Source organism: Sylvia atricapilla, chromosome 10, assembly GCF_009819655.1.
Source record: "Sylvia atricapilla isolate bSylAtr1 chromosome 10, bSylAtr1.pri, whole genome shotgun sequence".
Taxonomy (NCBI): domain Eukaryota; kingdom Metazoa; phylum Chordata; class Aves; order Passeriformes; family Sylviidae; genus Sylvia; species Sylvia atricapilla.
The window spans coordinates 25,849,258-25,871,160 of record NC_089149.1 but is presented as its reverse complement, the minus strand read 5'-3'; the positions used below and the strand labels follow the sequence as shown (position 1 = coordinate 25,871,160).

Sequence of the window (21,903 nt, the reverse complement as noted above, 5' to 3'; positions counted from 1 at the left end):
TGGTATAGGCCTCCTGTAAGAAAAGGCTGCTCCTCTGCCTTCTGAACCATTCCCACAGAGGATCAGAAGAACCACAGGAGAGCCCTAGAACCAGATTCATGTCGTACTAATCCTGCCCTTGAGTCTTAAGCAGCTGGTGCTCCGAGTGTTGGTCTTGTCATCTGTATATGAATGTAAGCCCTTCTGCAAACATCAGGGAGAGAGGGCTTCAGATGTTCGTCTGGCAAGTAGCAAGGGCATAGGAAGGATCTGAGCAATATGTCCGTGAAAACATTTGGAAGTACTCCAGTGGCAGCAGGTTATTTTTTAACACTTAAGACAACAAAGGGACAATTAATTCCAGATAGTCTAGGGAGCCCAGGATCAGAGTTCAGTAAGGTTTTGTTTGGGAAGAAGGTTTGGAGGCTTCATTCTCTATTTTTTTGAAATTCTAAACTTGAAGTAGCAATTAATTGATGCAGTGTTGTCTTAAAGGTGCTGGTCAGGGTTAGAGTTAGCAGCCTGCCAAACTGCAGTCAGGTGAGTGCTGGAGGCACCCTGCCACCCTCGGGGCTGTGCAGGCTGTTGGGGGATGCACGAAGCTCGTGCCTTTCTGGGTGTGAGGACTCACAACACAGCCCTTCTGTTTCTGAGCAGCACTCAATGGCTTTTATCTAAACGAAGTGTTACAGGCAGCTGCAGTTCATTGACTAATAAGAAATTAATAAAAGGGCAGCACAAATGAGGGTTGCTCTGTGAAAGTAACACTAAAGTTCATAGCAGCTTTTAACAGAGCTACTGTCAGCAGTTTTGATTGTTTCTGGGAGAGAATCTTCCCTGGGTCTTCTCTTAAACCTCAGAATAAGTCAGAATGATTCAGCTATCTTACAGCAATTGCTATTGAATTTCAGGAAATGTGCACTTAGCACGTGCTGTACCAGCTGTAGAGTGTACAGGCTTTGCTGTTGTTAGAACCTGGGCTTCTGACGATGGCTTTATGCAATTTGTGACAATACTGTGAATATGGCATCACTTGACTCTACTCTGCCAGATAAACTGCCCACCTTGAATCTCCTCCTGCTTCCTGAGCCCCACCTAGAGGGAAGACACAGACCTCAGCGTGAGGATGTGGCTCCACAGCCCTGCCCCACTCCTGTGTGTGGTGTGTAGCAGGTCATTGAATGAAGCCTGTGGGTGGAGCCAAGGCAGTAGCGACCTCATTGGTGCCTCAGATATTTTGCAATTTCCAGGTCTGATGTTTTTTTTCCAAGTGTAGAGGCAGCGTGAAGAGAGGCATGCTTTCTTTTCCAGTAGTCATCCCGAGGTGACGTGTGCCGAGGTAAGCAGGGTATATTGTTGAACAAAGTGCAACGGAAATTGAATGCAACTGATTTTCACCTAAGACCAGGCTGGAGAGGCCACTCTTGCAGGAGCCTTGATCTCTGGGAATTCTGAAGGCTGAAAAAATTACAGATCCCAAAATTTTCACGATGAAAAGCTCCAGAAACATTTTCTGTCTTCTCTTCTTTCATGCTGGTAAGTGTCCTACAAATGCTTTTGCTGTGGCATGAGAGTTCTGTGTGATGTGAGAGAGTAGAAGGAAACTAGAAGCACTTCAGGGCTAATCTCGTATAGCCAGGAAAATAAACAGAAGGAAGTAATAGAAAAGCAGTAGAAAAGGCTGTATTGAACACCATGTGTATATCTTGACTCCTTGCAGTCAAATGTTGTATTTCCTCAATACTGAATCAATTTCTGGTTCAGTGGTGTCTGTTTCTCACAACGACCAGTTCTATGACACTTGCTTTGTAAAGATAGAAATAATTGCTTTATGTCACTTCTCATGCTCTGTGCAACGTGTTGGCTTTCTCCTGTCACTCCCAAATTGTATTGGTGAGTGCTTTTAATTTCACCAGAGGTGTAGGTGTTGTTTCTGAAGCACTCTTCAGTGCTTCAAAATAGAAAATGTCCTAGTTAATTATTTTCTTCCCTTTTTTTTACTCATTTTTTTCTGTTGAAAGCCCTTGAAACTGTAGTAGTAGCTATATAAATAGCCATCTGATGTTACACAATGCGGTACCATGACTTTGAGGAGTTACTGGGATGTTTGTCAGTGATAGTTACGGGTGTGTTAGGACTCTGAGTGTATTTCAAATGGAAGTTGCCAGCTTCTGCCATTTCAGTCTTTATATATATCTGCTGATATACAGAAGAGCCAAAATTGAGAATAAACTTGGGTTCAGACACTGACCTGATGTTTTAAGCTGGTTTTCCTTGGCAGTAGGAAGAGAAGCTAACTGCAGGCCTTGCCTATGCTCAAGCCCATTTCAGATGGGCTAACTTGTAAGGAAGGAGCCAGGATATTGCCCAGATCTGACTTCCCTCTAACAACAAAATTCAGCAATTTGGAAAGAGACCAATAAAGACTTGGTTTTGATGAGTGAGGAAAAAACAGCAGATACATGCTGTTTCACTATTTTGGCTGAAATATAGAGCTAAATTATCTTTATGTTTCCGGTATATGGCTGATGACTTTTTTCATACAGTTCATGCTTTACCCCCGTGTGTCTATATCTAAAATCAGAATGCTGAGGCTGAAAAATGGCACTTAGCGTACCTACACACTGAGATGCTGACTCTCCAATTTAATTTCTATTTGCTTATGTTTATAAAAAGAAAACCCCAAAATGAAAATCAGGGGTTTTCTTCCGGTCCCAAAGAATGAATGGTGAAAATTTCACCCCGACAGACGAGGTAGTCGAAACATTAAGTTTCTGTGAGGTGTATTTTTACCATGACCTGTTGTGCCTTTCTTCCAACCTTCTTGGTTCTCAGAATTCCTGCAACTCAGAGGTGGGCAGTTTTTTCTCCCTCTACTGGCATATGCTGCCATGAAAGCTTCCTGTAAGCTTTCCAAGTCTGACTTAATATTTGTTGACAGCAGTAGAGTTGGCTCTGTGTCGCAGAGGAACAGAAGCCAAACCCAGTGTTTCAGTTTTGGATCTTTTGGCATCAACAGTCTTGTTTAGTCTGCAGCCACTAAGTCAGAAGATGTGCAGGGAGCACTGTCGGGCACTAACGGAGTCATTTTTAACTTGCACTGTCAGATGGGGCATCTCAGCTGCGTGGCACTGGGGGGGAAGCTGAGGGCCAGTTAGAGGTATTAGAAAACCACATGATAAATGGTTTACAGCAGACTCCAACTTAAAAATGGAAATTGTAGACAAGCAGTGGAATGTTGTGTCCCTGCTTACGAAAATGACAGTGCCTGTTTGTCAGAGTCACCCACGCCTGCGTTTCCATTTCACCGCGCTGTCTGCGCACGATGACATCTCCCTACAAAAGCAACCAAGTGTTTGTAGCTCTGGCACTTAGGAGGGTGACGTTTGGGGCTGCTGAAAGGCACCTTTCTTTGCTAATTAATGGAAATCTCCACTACTCAACTTGAGTCTTTTCATTCATGGCTCTGCCCTCCCCTTTTCCTGACTGTGGTTATGACCTCTTATGAAAGACTGTTTTGAAGGGCCAAGTTTACTTTTCTAGTTTTCATAATAAGCCTAGTGGCAAGGCTTTTGAGCACCTCAGGTTGCTTTTTTAATTCAGACCAATACGGGCTGGTGCAGGATTCCAGATGCTAACTAGCAATACTTGAGACAAGAGTTATCTGTGGACAGTCTCTTTGGTTTTGTAGCATATCATTTTAAATAATAATTTCACGTGCTTTAAACTTGATTAAGATGGTGTATTCTGCAAGGTGTTTAGAACAGTCTGGATGCCGTGACCTATTCCATGGTACCCATATTTCCTATGTCAAAAACAAATGCCATTGGATTTCAGTATCTGAGTCTGATCTTGTGGTCAATCCCGAAAAACTTCAGTATTCATGTGAACTGGAATGCAAGTGGGAATCATCTTTAAGGACTCACAGTGATGTGAGCACTGATTTTTTCCTGTTTGGGGGGAGAAGCAGAATGAAAATTTGTCTCTAAATGGTAAGGTCTGATACAAAAGCTCTGATGTGTTCTGTAACAGTTTCTCCTGTGTTGTGTTTGCAGCTCTTGGCCTGGAGCGTGTCCGGTGGTGCACGGTGTCTGAGCAAGAACTTTCCAAGTGTAATGACATGAGCAAGGCCTTTAGTGAGGCTGGCATCCTGCCCCCTCTGGAGTGTACAGCCGGGGGGTCAGCTGCTAACTGTACCCAGATGATCAAGGTGAGCTGTGAGTGACACCAGTGTCATTAGTTTAATTTCTCCATGTGCCTAATAATAATCCCCTGGCAAGGTGCACGTTTCTGTGGTGAGTGTGTGGCCATCCAGACAGCTCACCCTCTGCTTCCTGCCATTCATGGCTCTGACAAATCAAGGCATATCTTTGTTTTAGAAGGCCCAGAAGAATTCATGTGAACTTGAATGTCAGAATTGGCCCCATGTCATCATGTTGGCTGCTCACATAGTCATTAGGAGCACAGCTAAGGTCCTAAATATTTCCTCCCAAATAGTAATCTTTGGTTTTGGAATTCTGTCAGATTTATTTAGCAGATATTTAAGAAGGGATGGAGCTATAAGATGCAGACAGTAGTTAAAGCTGTGCTGCTTAGCCTCTAAGTAGATTGTATTTCAATAACCTCTGGATGAAACTTCCAGGGTTTTATTATGGAAATTGCTATATAAAGAGATGAGCTGAGTGTAATCAAATCAAATCTCCCAATACTGACTACAAGAGAGAGGCAAAGCAGCAAGTGGGGTGAGCAAAGGGCAAACCTCTGTATTAAACTGTATTAAATCAGCTGCCCAGAGTGTGCTCAGCTTCCAAAAAGAGCATGCCTCTGGGGAAGGTTTTAAAGACTGTGAACATGAGAATTTGCAAAATGATGTATGTAAAATAATTCCCTCCTTTGGCGGGGGTGGGAGGTAAAAAGTGGATGTTGGAAGAAGTGTGGAGACAGGTAATCATGGCTGTCATCACTGGCAGAGGCTGGGGGAAGGGAAGGCTGGCTGGCTGTGGTAATAAATAATGTTCTTGTAGATATGCCTTGAGTACCAGGTTTCTGTGGAGATGCAGCCTGTCAAAGACAAGAGGTTCAGAGCAAGGAATGGAGATCTGAAAGAAAAGTTTCAAGGGAGATGAGGCAGATGATTGTGTGGCTAGAAAAAAGAAACAGATTTCAAAAACTGATATGTTGAAATTTTTGTCAATAAAGCAAAATGGTTGTCTGACTCCTAAGACCACCTCACTGCCTCTTGATAAATACTGTTCTTGAGCAAGGGTGTCAGGACTGTATTGGAGAATGCTGAGAGCAGATACACTGGAGATGTGGATCTTACCTTGGGATTAGTCAGGACTCTCTAATGTCAGATCTTCCCCAAACCACTTGGCTGATTGCTGCACTGCACAGAGGGGCCTGTTAGACTCTGCAAAGCAGGTTATATAAAGGGCTGATGAGTCTGCTTCTGAAATACAGAGCTCACAGAATTGCATTTGAAAGTCATTGGAAATAGCAGGCAGGCAGACAGCATGAGTAAGTTGCTTTATGATTAAAGGAATTTTCACTGTAAGACTTCAGACAAGACTTTGTCCTTTAGATCTCCTTTTTGGTTTTTTTCCCCCTTGTGCTAATAATCTACTAAATATTCAAGCTGGCCTACTCTGCGTAGGACTGTGTAGAATCCCTGAGTTGGCATCTGCACTGAACTCTGATCTTTGAGGCCAAGAAGGGAGCAGGACATAGTGGCTCAAGAGGCAGATGCTGTTTTGTAACAGTGCATAACTTGGACTTAGACCTGTGAATGTGTTAGCACATGGATAAAGGAAAATACCTTTTTGAATGAAGGTATGTAAAAATTAGGAAATACCTAAATATTTAACTAGGGAACCTGACAATATTTAATGTGACCAGAGCTGATTTTCAGCAGGTCTTTACAACACTTAAGTAGGTAATTCTCAAATGTTGTGATGCACAGAAATAAGCTTTCTCTGAAAATAATGAAGAATTGCCATCACATGTATATGTACTAAAAAATTGTAGGTGAGTCCCATGCATTTGCTAAACTTACTGGCAAACGCTGGAAAAAAAATGCCCACACTGCTGTTGATATGTCACCTCAGCAATAATTGTGTGTCATTTAAAGGAGAGATCTGTAGCCTGAAAACTAATTCATGTTAAATTCAACAATTTTTGTTGTGAGCTATTTTTATAAAAGCTATTTATCAGAGGCTTTGGGTCTAAACAGAACTCAAAGGTTCAGCTTTTCAGTCAGAAAAGTGCTATTTACTATGAAATAGGAATATTTCCTATGAGAATACGGCCATATGACCTACTTCATGGTTTCTGTGGCCAGCCCTTTCCATTTTATCTGCTCTACTTTCGGTTCACCACCAGTTCTAGAAGCTCATTTTGTCCTCCCTGAGCGTAAGAGCCTTCCAACTCCCACCTCCTCTGCTGTCAGATGTCCCTCTTAAACAACAGGTTATATTTGATTCCTGCACTGTCCTGTGCTCTGACCCTGACCAGTGGAAAATTACATCCAGTTATTCAGAAAGATTGTGTCTGTTCTTTACGATGCAAGTATCTCCCAACCCCAAGTCTGCTTCAGGTTCCCTTGGATTTGTTCAGCTCTCATTCATGAGAAGCAACTCTCAGGACATCTGTTATTTCAGCTAGTTTATGGAAATCATCTTTTTTCTTCTTCAAGCCAAACAAGTAAAAGATTGCGAATGATATGGCAACTTCATGGTTTAGATATCAACATTGGCATATTACCTGTGCTCTCTCACATGATCACTTAAAAAATGTTCAAGCTCTTTAAGTGGTTCAGCCTGTGGGTGTGCTAGGTGGTCCTAGCCCTGCCCTGACCAGTGCTTTGCAAGCTCCCAAGGCATGGAGAAACTAAATGACCCCCTCCAGGGCCAAAGTGGAGGTTAAGCAAACTGATAAGAAACTTGGAATCAGCTGAGAAATGCAAAATGCCACACTAGGCAGTGTCTTGTCTCAGTGTGAAATGCCCTCTCCTGGCTCCCATAGGTTCTGTACACAGTGGGAGCTGATTCTGCTGCCAGGGGTGTGTACAGCAGTTCTCCTGGCCTTGCTGCTGGGGGAACCCCTGTCCTGTGCTTTCCAGAGCAACCCTGCAGCTGTAGCAGGATCCCAGCAAGCTTGGTGTTATAGTCAACAGAAAATATGTGGTGTTGTTGGACACCTTCCTCAAAGGGGATGCCTCAGATTTGTATTCTCCCAGTTTGAACAGTCTTTTTAGATTGTTTCCTCCTTCTTCTCAGGAACCCGTTGCCACCTGCTTCCCCACTCACAAAATGCAGGTCTGGCTTGAGCTGAGCTGTAAGCCAGCAGGCCCTAAGCGTGCTTTGGAGTGCACTTTGGCATTCAGATTTTATAGCCTCAAAATATATTATTTTGAACTATCTGTGTATGATCTAAAAATGTATCTATTTTATTTAAATCTTCAAGCTTTGGGGCACTAGCTACAGAGGTGAATAAAACTTCGAATTGCACTTTAAACTGGGCTTTAAGATCCTGCAGAGAGCTGCAGCCTCCATTTCTAAGGTTCTTTTGAACTGTTAAGATTAGTGAAGCCATCATTGTGCAGGGCTGGTTTCTGCATTGCATCCGCAGGAAGGCAGTTTGGAAGGTCTAAAATCCCTCTTGGTAAGAGTTGTTCAGAAATTTGTGTGCCTTTGAAATAACTGGAAAAAAGAAAACACAAATGCATATTAACTAAGGGCCTCTTCTAAATGCATGGGTACCCTGGTTGTTGATAACTACTGATAATGAAGCTTTAACATGTATTCTGCCCTTGTGTCTGCACAGGATAACTTGGCAGATGCAGTGACCCTGGACGGCCGTTTGATTTTCCAGGCTGGAAAGGAGCACGGTCTGAAACCTGTGGTCGGGGAAGTATATGATCAAGGTATATTCTGACTAAATACCTTTTAGATTACGTGAAATGTATAAGAAGCACCTTACTGTTTGCATTTTATCTGGAGTCTTCTTGAAGAGTGGTGAGTGGGAGTGGCCAGGTTCCCTCGTGGTTGCTCCTGCCTGTAAGTTTGGGGAGAGAGGAGACACAGGGCTGTGGTTGGGTCAGTCCTGAAGCATTCGGGTCAGAGTAGCTGTTCCTGTAATAAGTTTGTTGGGTTGGTTTTTGTTTGTTTTTTACTGTCTTTCTGTTTTCTGTGTTCTCTATGATGTACTTTTCAGATTAATGAATTGCTAAGCATAAGTCACTAGGTTTATCTCTCAGTCCTATACATTGGAATAATTAGATTTTGGTTTTACTAATGTATGATTGCCTGCTGGAAGAAAGGAAGTACCAGGTTCTCCTTCTTGTCTGGGTGACCTTAAGCTTTGAGTTCCTTTCAAGGCAAAGACAATAATTCAGTGGTGACTTGTCATCCTGGCTAAGGGCTCGGTATCAACATGTTTGTGCAGTTCAGAGCTGGATGATCCCCCCCTGACTTTAAGCTGCAAGGGGAGAGAGAGATTTGGAAGCAGTTTGCTGGCAATGCTGGGACAGCATTGTGAGATGAAGCTCACAATCTCACACTCCATTGTGAGATGAAGCTGGATTTGTTTGTAGATGGGCATTAGTGTTACCTGGCCAAAGGTATCAGCAGAAGTGGCTGTTGAGGTCAGTCCATAGGATCTTGGATCATCTGCAGCAACCCCCCACCCCGTTAAACGTATCATGACTGGTGAGGGCCCTCTGCTTTGGCTTCTCAGGACCAAATGTGCCTCAGGATCCAGAGGCTATCTCCGTTAGTCAGGCTATGAGCTCAAATCAGAGAAAAGTGGAAGAAATTTAGTGGTTTCTAAATAATTAAAATTTCTAAATCTAAATAAAGTTATATTGAATGACCTTATGATTATTTCAAACCCTCAGCTCTTGACACTGAGTTATATTAAATTGTAAAACAAAGAGAATGAAATCAGCTGTGATGCACCAGAGACATCATTTGACACTGTTGTAACAAAATTAAGATCTACTGGGGAGTAAATTACATTGGTTTCAATGCAGTCCAAATATATCTAGAGTCACAGAAAACTTCTTCCTGAAAGGAACCTCACTTTCAAAGCAGAGTGACCACCGAAGTTAGAGCAGATTGCCTGTGGACTGGCAATTCACATTAAAAAAATCACAGGGTACATTGATTCACAGTCTGCAGGTTCTCAGTAAGGATGAGAACACAGTGACTTCCTTGTGGGTAGGGCAGGCACAAGAGTCCAAAAATCAGTGTATATCACCGTAATGCTGCTGTGAGGGTACTTAGGTTGCTTCTCTTTCTTCCTATGCTGCAGAAATTGGAACTTCCTATTATGCTGTGGCTGTGGTGAGGAGGAGCTCCAACATCACCATCAACAGCCTGAAGGGTGTGCGCTCCTGTCACACCGGCATCAACAGGACTGCAGGCTGGGACGTGCCAGTGGGGTACCTCACTGACACTGGGCGCCTGGCAGCAATGGGATGTGACCTTCCAAAAGGCAAGACTTACAGGGCAAAGATCTCTTCAGCAAAGCTCTCCCAATGCTCTTGGCACCCTCTGTGTGTGTACAGAAATCTGTGACTCAGCTGCTGTTTTGGTCTTTGACTTTGATGCTTCTTCTACGATCCTAATGTAGGTCTGATGCAGGGTTTTGAGTTTTTTAAATGTGGAAACTATCTTTTGAGAAGAAAATAGCTTGTGCCTTCTGGGTCTTTTTAGAGATGTACTGTGTGGATGTGTTAAAATGAAATTGATCTTGTTTTGTTCATTGCTAAAAATGCCTCATTCTAATTTTGCATTTAGCTGTAAGTGACTATTTCAATGCAAGCTGTGTTCCTGGAGCAAATGGTATGAACTATCCCGAATCACTCTGTCAGCTCTGCATAGGGGACTCACAAGGACAGCACAAATGTGAACCGAATTCCCAAGAGCAATACTATGACTACAGTGGGGCTTTCAGGTAAACATCATGTCTGTCTATTTTTTTTATTGCTGTACCCTCTCCACAGTCATCAGGTTCAGCCCTCACTGACAGGAAACTGAAGCTACAGAGCTTCCAGTTGATCTTGTTAGAAAATCTATCGTTTTGTTAGGATAGCCATTCTTTTAACCTGACTTACCAAAAGTAATTCCTAACCCACTATTCAGGTATTAGTACCTGAATATTAAACCAAATGGATATTTAATACATATGTTGGGTGGGGAAAGCCCACTGCTATTTGCATTGTTCAGCAGCTGTTGACATAATCTGAGTGTTTCAGCAAGCTTTACTGACTTCTTTACTGACTTATCCTTCCCAGTAAAACCTGGTGATCCTTGGAGCCTGAGAGCTGAACTGATGCCCTACTTGGCTATTTCAGTTATCCTGCCTCAGCTGCTCTGAATTACTGAGTTGCTCTGGCCTCCATTTTTGCACACCAATCTTTATTTTCCTCCTTCCCATCTGTGTGCTATGTTGCAGCTCCCAGTCCCCGAGTCATAGCATTAACAAGGGAAGAATTTGCTTGTGAGAAACACTTGCTCCTTCCTGCATATTCCCCAGAGGATTGTGTGACTGCCTTAGACACAGAACTGTCCTGAACAAAGAAGGTCATGGTGTTCGTCCCAGGCAGCACTGAGCATGTTGTTCATATTCACCAAATGACAATGATAGTTTACTTCATGCTCTAACAGCCACTAGTCTCTGCCTTGAGCAAAACTCTCAGCACAAGGAAATAGGTCAGTGTCTGTGGCTGATGGAATGGAGTGCAGAGCCCTCAGGCTGTCAGCTGGCAGTGGCCAGAGCACAGGGGTTTTATAATGCATCTTTGTGCTTGGATTTATATTTATTAGGTGTTTGGCTGAAAATGATGGAGAGGTTGCTTTTGTGAAGCACAGCACAGTGCCTGAACATACAGATGGTGAGTAATTCCGAAGCTTGTTGAATAATGGCTGCAAGGTCTGAAATACAGTGTTTGTAATGACACTATAATATCAAATCTTTGATGTATTTTGAATTGAGGAATCAGCAAAAAATTGCTGTAATAGTGAAAACAGATGTACCGTCTGAGGTGTGCACCAGGAGATCGAGATTATTTTTTAAAATGCTTGATAGTTTCAAGTGGAATCTTAAACTGCTTCTGGAAAGAGACCTTCAACAGTAGAAAACTCTTTTTATATAGACTCGGGCTGTTACATTGCTCCAGCTTGCCAAGGAATTCAGTGGAAACTAGGAGAGAGTTAATCTGCCCTATCTGGCACGATGTGAATACTACCCTGAGCATAACATTGCTTTAATATCATGGACCTGCTGACCCAGGGGAAAAAAACCTGAAAAAATGTTGTACATGATCCTAAACTAGGGGTGCTCTTGATAGTGCTGCAGACTCCAGTACAGCTGAGAGCAGTCTCACAAATGTTACAGGACTGAAGGACCACAAAGATGCACAGGATGTGCTGTACATTAGGAATAGTTCAGAGATGCTCAGGAGATGTGTGTTCTGTTCCACACGTGCGAGTGAGGCTTAGAGCAGGCTTGGAGCCAGAAGCCCCAGCTGACTCCTTAAGCGCATCCTGTCTGCTTTCAGGGAGGAGCCCTTTCTCCTGGGCCCAGGGCTTCCGCTCCCGGGACTTCCAGCTGCTGTGCCGCGATGGCCAAAGAGCTGATGTCACCGAGTGGAGAAGCTGCCACCTGGCCCGAGTCCCCGCTCGGGCCGTGGTTGTGCGGCCAGACACAGATGGGACAGTTCTCTTCCGGCTCCTAAACCAGGGACAGGTAGGAGGTTGTCCCTTCGTTGTCCGTTCGTTGTCCGTTCGTTGTCCGTTCGTTGTCCGTTCGTTGTCCCTTCACTGTCCCTTCACTGTCCCTTCACTGTCCCTTCACTGTCCCTTCACTGTCCCTTCACTGTCCCTTCACTGTCCCTTTGTGTTTTAGAAGGGTTCTCTCAGCTAAACTGAAAGTGGGATATCTGAGCAGCTTTGGCTCTGCGGGGTTGGAAGGGGTATGGGATGTCACACATCCCAGATAGAGCAATGCATGACAGGCGCTTCTTTCTTCTTTAACATTTCAGCAAAGATTTAATGGGGAGGGCGCCAAGTTTCAGATGTTTGACTCTGCAGTCTACGGTGCCCAAAATCTTCTGTTCCGAGATGCCACCACAGAGCTTGTTGCAATCACAGCTCAGAATTACCAGGCATGGCTGGGTGATGAGTATCTTCATGCCATGCAAGCTCTGAGCTGCAACCCCAACAGTAAGTTGTCGGTAGTTTCTTCTTTATAACCAAGAAAAAAGATAGCTGGCAACACAGATCATCTTGATTCTGCTTTATTTCCTTCTCACTCTTGGAGTGTTATGGCAAGATGCCTGTCTGATCTTTGAGTATGGGCAAAACTCACTTTTTGACCTAGACTCAATACTGCATGGTAGAACATTTTCCTGTGCAAATTTGCCAACTTTTGTTGTAAGATGCAGGCATTTTCTACCCTTTCTTGGTGTATGAGAGGCATTAATCTGGTAAGCTGCTGCTGCTGCCTTTAATTTCTTACCTGCTGACAAGGGGAAATAATAATGTGCTGCTGCACAAATCCCCATGTAGTCTGTAAAAATGGATGAATGGATTCCCAGCAGAGGATTTCCTCCATAAGCTGAAGGAAACCCTCAGTTGCTCATTACTGAAGTATTATGGTCTTTTCTGCTATCAGAAGAAAGTAGAAATTACTTGATATGCATTCTGGGAAAGTCAGAAACACAAGTTGAAAGAATCTTTGCCTTAAGAAGCTTAAAAATCCTGGCAACTGAGCTTCCTAGATGTGATCTGTGCTGTGGCAAAGCCCTTCACCTTCCTGATTCGTCTCTCCTGGGCAGTGCTCTTGGACTGTCAGATGTGAGGAAGCTTGTGCTCATGGTGACTTTTTACTGCACTCAACTAATGTATTATAGCTGGGTTTAATGATCAGTAATTGTAGGGATTGCTGTTCCTTTGCTACAGAGAGGTTTGCAGTGTGCACATAACTGCTCATCAGGGAGTGCCCTGGTTCCTGGTCAGGTGTAAGTCTGGGCTGAAGGGATAGGGAGCAACAGAGAAGCAAATATTTTTAATAACATGTATGGGACACGTGTGACAGTGGGCAGTGTGAATCCTCATTGTGTGTTGCAAAGAAAGTGAATGTAGCATTTGCTTTTCAATTTTGTGCAGCAATGCCGGAAAGCCTGAACTGGTGTGTTGTATCCACTGAGGAGATTTGGAAATGTGGTGAAATGGCTGTTGCCTTTAGACAAAAGAATTTGAAGCCAGCAATTCAGTGTATTTCAGCCAATACAAAGGAAGAGTGCATGGAGCTGATCCAGGTAGGCTGTTACAATCCTTGTGCCATAAACCAAATGAACGGGAGCTGCTCACTGCTGGGGAGGTGGGGTTAGATTTGTGCACTCACTTTGGTGGCAAGTAGGAACACTGGATTTCAAGGAGATTATCTGTAGCTCAAATGGTCTGGATGAGCTTGAACCCTGATGATATTTGGCTGTGATGAGGGCACTGTTCCCCATCTAACTCAAGTCTGTGTGTGCAATCTCCTGTCTATGTTTCACTGATGATGATTTATACACTTTTGGGAGGTTTTCTTTAGCAGTGTGATGCTCTTTTGCTGTAAGCCTTGCCCTTCAAGGTGCCACAGGTGTGACCATAAAGGTATTGTCACTGTGGCAGGGAAAGTACATGCTGGGTTTTTTTCACAGAAATCCTATATTTTATTTTTCAGAAAAAGGAAAGTGATGCTGTAGTTCTGCGTGGAGCTGATATTTACACAGCTGGGAAGACATATGGCCTTGTGCCAGCTGCTGGAGAAAGTTACTCTGGTAAGAAGATCCAGAAACATAAATATTGGCTTCAATTTTCCAGGTCTTTTGAAAGCAGAACTGAAAGCACAGTCCTTTGTTCCCAGCCCACCTGGGAAAGCTGATTGCAAAGGAAATAAGAATTATTACCTTCATATCAATGATACGGTTTTGATATGAGATGATCTGTCCTGCTGCAGGACCAGGTTGAGTCTTTGGCAATTTTGAGTCTTGTACCTCTTCAATTGTTTTTTGAATCCTGAAAGAAAAAATTCAGTGGAAGAAATTAGTATTCACAAAATCAAAATACTTTTAAGAGAAGCAAAAATACAGAAATTGCACAGTAGATTCTAGTTAGAAGCAAATTCTTCCTGTCAGTGTGGCTGCTTCAGAGTCATTGGTTAAAAGAGGGATTGTGTTGACAGTGTCACTAAGGCAGAGTTTAAATTTGCTGCAAAACTCATAGAAGTCTTAATGGAGGTTTGAAGTTTTCACATAAAAATAACTTCTTGAAGCAGATTTGCTGACTTATGCCTCAAACATTGTTTTTCAGAGGAATATATTTATAAGAGCTGGTTGGAACAATAACACTTTCATCATCTTGTCTGTAGATTATTCAGCTCAGGTGTTTAGGAGTACCAGCTTACAGAGCAGAGGTGAAAGCAGCAGTGTGAGGTAGTAGAAGAGAAGAGTAATTCCATGTACATCCATACTGCCTGACTAGCAGATTGTTGGTGCAATTAAGGTTATCACCATATAAGTGTAATGGATCCAGAGATGATCACTAAGCTTGGGAATGCACAAGGGAAGCTGTAACGTGTTGTATATATATATGTGTATATATATATATTTTTTTTTTTAATTTTTTTATATTTTATTTTACAAGCTGATGACAGCAGCAATGCATACTATGCTGTGGTGTTAGTGAAACGAAATCAGTCCAATGCCTTCACCATCAGTGACCTGAGAGGGAAGAAGTCCTGCCACACAGGACTGGGGAGAAATGCTGGATGGAATATTCCCATTGGTATACTAATTAAGAGGGGGATTATTAAGAACAGAGACTGTAATATTCCTCAAGGTAAGACAACAGCATTACATACCAAAAAGATAGTAATAGATTAATGATAAACTTTAATTAGAGAAGTGTTTTTGATATTTCATAGCTCTGTATTAATCATATCTGTTTGTGAAGGGGTATTGGGTTTTTAATATAATGACTAGAAATTTTAAGTTTGCCACCAGTCTGGACTAGTGGAGGGGTCTGAGAATATTGCATCAAGCACGAAAGCATTCCTTTCCATTATCACAAAATAATTGGCTGATTTAGGTTGGAAGAGACAGTTTGAGGTCATCTAGTCCAAACAGCTGCTTAAAGGTCTGGTAGTTTGTATTGCTCAGGGCTGTGTCCAGGCAGGTTCTGAGTAACTTCTAGGACAGAGATTACACACAACCTCTCTGGATCCTGTCCCACTACTTGACCATCCTTGGTACAAAGGATTTCTTCTATCTAATCAGAATTTTCCTTCTCATTACTTTGGTCTGTGGTTTCTCATCCTTTTGCTTTGCATCACTGAGAAGGATCTGGCTCTGTCTTCCTGAAAAACCCACTGTGTAATTAAGATGGCAAGACCTTGTTAGTTGTGTGACCTCTAGGCTGACCAAGTCCAGCTGTCGGCCTAGTAAGTGCAAGATGTGCTTCAGCCCTCTGAGCATCCTACTGTCCTTCCACTCTATTTGCTCTAGACTGTCCATGTCCTTTTAACACTGGGAGCTCAGAGCTTGCCACAGACATCAGAGGAGAGCCTTCGCTTCCCTACCTGCTCCCCCAGCACACCCCATCATCCTAAGCACTGATAATGCATCCCTGCGGCCCTATCTGGGATTTTATTGCATTAATTTTTAAACTGCATTAGGTAATGAAACAATGTAGCACAACAAGAAAAAGATATGTGAACACAGAACTCCACATTCTACTTCTTATCTATCTACCAGGAAGCTCTGTGGTTTCGTTACATAGTCAGCTAAATAGTGTTCTAAAAATATTTTAGAAACTCTAGTTTGTGAATTTCAGTCAGGCAGCTGTAACTTGTATTTCCACTGTTGTACTGAAACCTGCATTGGTTACAACTTCATGATGTTGTATCTCACTTTTGTTGTGAAGAGCCCACACTTTTCACTCCTTATGTTGCTTTTGTCTTTCCCCAGCTGTGAGTGAGTTTTTCTCTGCCAGCTGTGCCCCCTCAGCTGAGCAGGACAATTACCCAGCAAAGCTCTGCCAGCTCTGTATTGGAGATGAGAGTGGAAACAACAAATGCAGTGCAAGTAGCCAAGAACGTTATTACAGCTACAGTGGAGCCTTCAGGTAACTGACACCTACTGGTGTGATCTAGTGTGTCAGCCTGCCAAAAGGCAAGGAACACCTGGTTTCCATCCCAGTCAGCAGACAGACAGAGGTTACTGTTGCTGCAGCAGGTGCCATAAATGAGGTGGGACGTGTGTCCCCAGATGTCCTCACCAACACAGGTATGGTGTGAGGCATTACACTGACTCATGTCACAGCCTTTGCAGCTTCCTTGGAGACAGCCAGGTGGCCAACAGCCCAACCCGTGCTCTGTGCACAGAGCACCCACCTTGTGAGGACCAAGTCGATTGTTGTTGGCCTCCAGTCTTGCCTTAATCTGGTGGGACAGGGAGTCTGCCACTCTGGAAGGACAGGTCATCCTCCCATCCCTAGGGAGCTCTAGCATGGAAGCAGGCACCCAGCAGCCAGGATCTGGCTGCTCTAAGTGTCTGCGGAGAGTGACAGGCTTGGGATGGGGAGCCTGCACCTTCACTGGTCTGATTCATTGGTGGCTGTAGCTGAAGGTAGATTTCTGTACAGCACAAACATCTATGGCCAATGTTCAAATTATCAAATCCTCTTCAAAACAAAGTATGTTAAGAATAGAGGGGGGGAAATAATATAGAATGGAAGAATACTTTGTGCAACAGTGTACATGTACAAATGAGGCCATACCCAAAGAGCATGAAACACTTAGATACAGAGTGAGCACTTCCTTTTCCTGACCTTCACCTCCGAAGGTGAGCTGGCAGAAAGTTGGCTTTTTCCTTCAGGGGAGGAGACTTCAACAGCAGCTGCCTGGTAAATAATGAAGTGTTAGATTTGGATAACTACTTTTTGCAAATCTATTTAGTTGACTCCAGCTGCTCTGCTGGGTACATGCCTTGCAGGCAAACTCCAGATCCTCTGCTGTACTTCATGGATTAACAGAGCCAGCTCCCAGTCAGATGAATGAGTGGCAAATGCTGTTACAGGCTGCACGAGCCTTGCTTATAATTCTAAGACTGTGCATTTGATAACAGTGTCCATAGAGTCAAACTTTGTAGGGAGATCACTTTTTGTTTTTAACAGAGAAGGTGCTTAATTCGTTGAGTGATGTGGGACATTTAAAGAATTTCAAAGGGTAGAATTTGGGTGAAAAAATGGAGGAGTGCAGTCCTCTACAAGGTAGGAGTAGGTCTATCTGTGACACTTAGGTGATCCCCTCTGAAAGAAGAATGAATTCTGGAAGGTAATTGATATGGCCTTAAAATTCAGATTTCTGGATTCCTTCAACTCTGGCTGTCTTCAGATAGTTTGATAGGGGTGTGAGAGGCCTTTCAGTTTGTGTATATCCCACTGCCCGGGGCAAATTAAACAGCACAGAGTAGTGAAAAATCTGCTAGGAAAACTCTTTCTGAGGAAATGCACTGAAGAGGCCCACAGAGTCTTTGTTCTCTGCATGACAGTATCAGCAACATCATGACTTACCACCTTTGATAAGAACTGTTGATGTTAAACTAGGTGCAATTGAAATATATGTATTTTTGGTAACTGTTACCCGTATTAACTTTCCCTTGTATTTTGTACTGCATAAGCCATGCACAGTTACAGCTTTACATCTGTTTCATTGGTTTCATTATTTTGCTTTAGGAAATGCTTCTAAGAAAAACCCTTACAGAATAAGCTACATAGGAGAGGAGGTGGTTTTAGGGTCCCTTGGCATGTTGGGCTACTTCTGCTTCAGAAAATTAGAAGAAACTGAACTTAGTTCTGGAACAATATCCTTAGAAATGGCAGTTGGATTAACTAGAGATCTCCAATGTACAGGGCTTCAAATGCTGCACTGAGTATCACATAATAGATCTTCTATTTCTTTACGCATCTAATACTGGTCTTTTTTTGTTGTTTTTCACACTGCTTTTAATGATTTTTTTCTCTTCTATTCCACTCTTGAAATTTGTCATTCAGAATTTTTTTTTAATATTTTGTTATTTTTCTCTCCATCTAAGGTGCTAAATTTCCCTGGTTTTACTTACTAACTTTGAGTCCAGTACCTTTGTTTGCAGGAATGCCTGTAAAAAAATTGCATTCCAAACCTATTATTAAAAAGTTATTTATAAAAATGTAGTTCACATGAAGATGCTTTGAATTGAAGGCATTTATATCTTTGACTTCCTTTAGGTGCCTGGTAGAGGATTCTGGGGACGTGGCCTTTGTGAAGCACTCCACAGTATTTGAGAACACAGATGGTACCTAGTTTTATATGTCTCTTTATTATAATTCAATTATTTTTCCTTGCTCTAAAGCATTAATTGCATGACAATGACCAGTTTCTTTTTTTCAGGTAAAAACACTGCTAGTTGGGCCCAACAGTTGAAGTCCAGTGATTTCCAGTTACTGTGTCCAAATGGTGCCCGTGCTGAAGTCACCCAGTTTGCCAATTGTCACCTGGCTCAGGTGCCAGCTCAGGCTGTTATGGTTCACCCAGATGTCAATGTTTTTGCTTTATATGGACTACTGGACAGAGCCCAGGTACTAATAATTCATTTATTTTGGGGGGGGGGAATTATATATAGTCTTATGCAGTCCAAGGATGAAGACAACAGGACCATGCTGCCATATCATGCCTCATGGCACTGGCAGCATGTGCACAGCCCTGTTGGGAGTGTGACAGAGAAGGTGAAGTGCAACCCATGTAACTCACCCAGTAGAACCACCCTGCTGCACAAGGGATTTCAACTTTTTGCCCAGCCACTGGTTGCAGTAGTAATTTCCCTGGAGGTAAAGGTGTTTTTCCATGGCTTTCCTCCATTTCTGCATTACTTTGAGGCGTACAAGAAACAGAGTATGTGCTAATGCTTTTCCATTCTGGAATTTTCCTGGGAATGCAGTGGAACTTTGCTGGGTTTGTTTATGCTGCAGCCAAGTACGTGATTAAACCATGCAGGCAGAGTGTGCTTGGCTGCCACAGCGAGGTTCCTCTATCTCCATGCTAGGCTTCAGTCATGTCTGTAACTCCTGGGCAGCCAAGCCCTACATTGCATAACAATAGAGAGGCAGGAGAATTTTTTTTTAAATTACAGCTCTTTTTCCAGATAGTAACTAAACCCACAAAATTACAAATGCTGTTCTGGTAATTGCCGGTGGCAGAATTTTGTATCTGGTCTACTGGAGCATCTAAAAGCAAATGCGTAAGAGAGATTCTGCAATTGTGTATGAATTTTTCATCTACAAAATGGTTCCTGTCATCTTTCATGTTGTATGACAGGAATGTGGCACTTCATCTTGCAAAATGCTGAGAATTTTTCATTACTTTCAGGTCTACTTTGGAAATAGCAGCAATGGAAATGGATTCAAAATGTTTGATTCTTCAGCTTTTCAGGGAAAAGACTTGATTTTTAAGGATTCTGCTGTTGGGATTGTGCCAGTAGAAGAGAGGAGAACGTACAGAGAATGGCTGGGGAGTGAATATATCGAGTCCCTGGAAGGGATGCAAACACCCCAGTGCTCTGGGGCGGGTAATAAGATAACACAATACTCACTCATGGCTACTGTCATTCCCCTGCTTATTTTATGTCAGATACAAAGCTTGGACTAGCACAATCCAAGTGGGAAATTCCAGTCACCTCTGCCCTGCCACCTTCTCTTCAGAAAAGCTGCTGTCTGGATAACATGCTGTGCTACCTGTGAATGCCTCTTCCTGCCTCTTTGCAGGGCAAGTGCCAACAGCATCTGCTCATCAGGGAGTGGGGTAGGGCTGGAATCTGCCCCTGTCTGTGTGGATGGGGTGGAATTTGGGGCAGAAACCAGCAATACAGTATCAACATGGTTTACAAGATCAGTCTGGAGCATCTCTGCCATTGTTGCTGATATTGAAGCACCCAGGATTCCCAAGAACTGTTGGATGGATACTGATTTTCTGACCTGTAGAAGAATTTCTTGGAAGGCAGTATCAAAACTCTGGTCTAGTGAATTCTCTCTCTAGTGGCCTCCTGGCTGGTTATGTTCAGACTCCACATCCCTGCTTTATCCATCCCACCCTGTTTCTCCTGAGCTCCGCTGCCACAGAGGTAAGTGCACAGAGAATGGACAGGCTGTGAACAGAGATCAGTCGCTGGACTGCCATGGACAAAGTCTTCTACCTTTCAGCAGAAGGAATTAGGGGGAATTTCTAAAGTCCTAATTTCCTAATGGATGAAAAAGAAGCCCAGAGAGACTGGAAGGGGAACTACCCTTTGACAGAGAAAAGAACAAAGCCAAATGGGAGCATTCACTCAGCTTATTGACTTTCCACACCTAGTGCTCTCATGGCTGGCCAAAGATGTCCTGTGATTTTTAGTTTGATGCAGCCTTCATCAAGAACCTCATGACTGTCCTCCTTCCACATGGGCAATCCTGAGTGCCTTGTGCATGAAACTTGTATTTGCTGTAGGAGAAACAAAGTACTTCACTTCTGAGTAGCCATTTCTACTGGCTGTAGCATTCAGGTTTTAGTTTTATCCATAGCTGCACTAACCACAGATGTTGCTGTGCTGCTGGCAGGCACTGTCCTCCTGACTTCAGAGACCACCTTATGATCCTGGGATGAACAGACATGTAGTGTAATAAAAACCTGGTAAAGCCAGATAGTAATCATGTGAATAAATGAAAATACCAAATAAACATGAGAACTAATCACACTTTAACCAGCCTGGTAGCTAAACTACTGCTTTTCTGGGACATGAACATTGATTTGCCTTTCCCTTTCACTGTTCTGTTGCTCCCAGTGACTGGGGCTGGAGTGGGACACAGTGGGACACAGACCCCAGCTGTGCCTGGTGGGGTGAGTGTGTCTGTGCCTGGTGGGGTGAGTGTGTCTGTGCAGGGAGCAGTGCCCAGGACTCCAGCCCATGACTGCTGGCAAACTGTGCCCAGCCGTGGCCCCCGCTGTTTCTTCTCCCTGTGCTTTTGGTCAGTTACGAAACAGCAGCTGAACAGGAGCTGGTGTGTGCCCAGGAAGGCCAGTGGCATTCTGTCTGGCCTGTGTCAGGAACAGTGCGGCCAGCAGGCTCAGGGCAGTGACTGTCCCCCGCACTTGGCACTGGTCAGGCCACACCTTGAACGCTGTGTCCACTCCTGGGCCCCTCAGTCCAGGAAGGACATTCAATTGCTGGGATATACCCAGAGAAGGGTCTGGAGTTCCGTGAGGAGTGGCTGAGGGGGCTGGGGGTGTTTGGGCTGGCAGAGGCTCCAGGTGCCCTTATCCCGCTCTACCCCTCCCTGAGAGGAGGGTGCTGCCTGTGGGGCTCACCTCCTAGGCCGTGACAGGACGAGAGAACACACTCACAGAACTCGTACTCTCAAACTGTGCCGGGGAGTTCAGGCTGGGCAGCAGGAGGAATTCACAGAAAGGGTGATGAGACAGTGTCCCAGCGGGCGGTGGTGGAGTCGCGGTGTTTGAGGTGTTTAAGGTGTTTAATGCTCACACGGCGGTGCTGTGCCCGGAGTGCACTCGCCGATCCCGGCTCCCCTCAGTGTCAGCGGGCGGTGGTGGAGTCGCGGTGTTTAGGGTGTTTAAGGTGTTTAATGCTCACACGGCGGTGCCGTGCCCCGCCTGCGCTCGGCGATGCCGGCTCCCCTCAGTGTCAGCGGGCGGTGGTGGAGTCGCGGTGTTTAAGGTGTTTAAGGCTCACACGGCGGTGCCGTGCCCGGAGTGCGCCCGCCGATCCCGGCTCCCCTCAGTGTCGGCGGGCGGTGGTGGAGTGGCGGTGTTTAAGGTGTTTAGGGTGTTTAAGGAGAGCCTGGCGCTCGG

General features: G+C 44.0%; 1 protein-coding gene across 2 annotated transcripts; it reads left to right on the top strand.

The window, feature by feature from the left end:
* Positions 1–1,135: 1,135 nt before the first annotated feature.
* Positions 1,136–20,791, top strand: MELTF (melanotransferrin). Of its 2 annotated transcripts, XM_066326379.1 has the most exons (16): positions 1,136–1,515; positions 4,035–4,189; positions 7,801–7,900; positions 9,289–9,471; positions 9,777–9,933; positions 10,806–10,873; positions 11,540–11,727; positions 12,023–12,203; positions 13,149–13,300; positions 13,711–13,807; positions 14,673–14,867; positions 15,995–16,151; positions 18,294–18,361; positions 18,457–18,644; positions 19,432–19,630; positions 20,619–20,791. In XM_066326379.1, the coding sequence occupies exons 1-16, from the start codon at positions 1,470–1,472 to the stop codon at positions 20,687–20,689; spliced, it is 2,205 nt and encodes a 734-aa protein (XP_066182476.1). In that variant the 5' UTR covers positions 1,136–1,469; the 3' UTR covers positions 20,690–20,791. The 2 variants fall into 2 exon arrangements, with proteins under 2 accessions (XP_066182476.1, XP_066182475.1); XM_066326378.1 differs by having other exon boundaries at positions 19,432–20,791.
* Positions 20,792–21,903: the final 1,112 nt, after the last annotated feature.

What these genes read in the sequence shown, in the direction of transcription:
- MELTF (XM_066326378.1), top strand. Translation starts at nt 1,470, where the DNA reads ATGAAAAGCTCCAGAAACATTTTCTGTCTTCTCTTCTTTCATGCTG. An exon ending in TCTTCTCTTCTTTCATGCTG is followed by an intron (nt 1,516 to 4,034) that starts GTAAGTGTCCTA and finishes TTGTGTTTGCAG; the next exon opens with CTCTTGGCCTGGAGCGTGTC. An exon ending in AGACTGTAATATTCCTCAAG is followed by an intron (nt 14,868 to 15,994) that starts GTAAGACAACAG and finishes GTCTTTCCCCAG; the next exon opens with CTGTGAGTGAGTTTTTCTCT.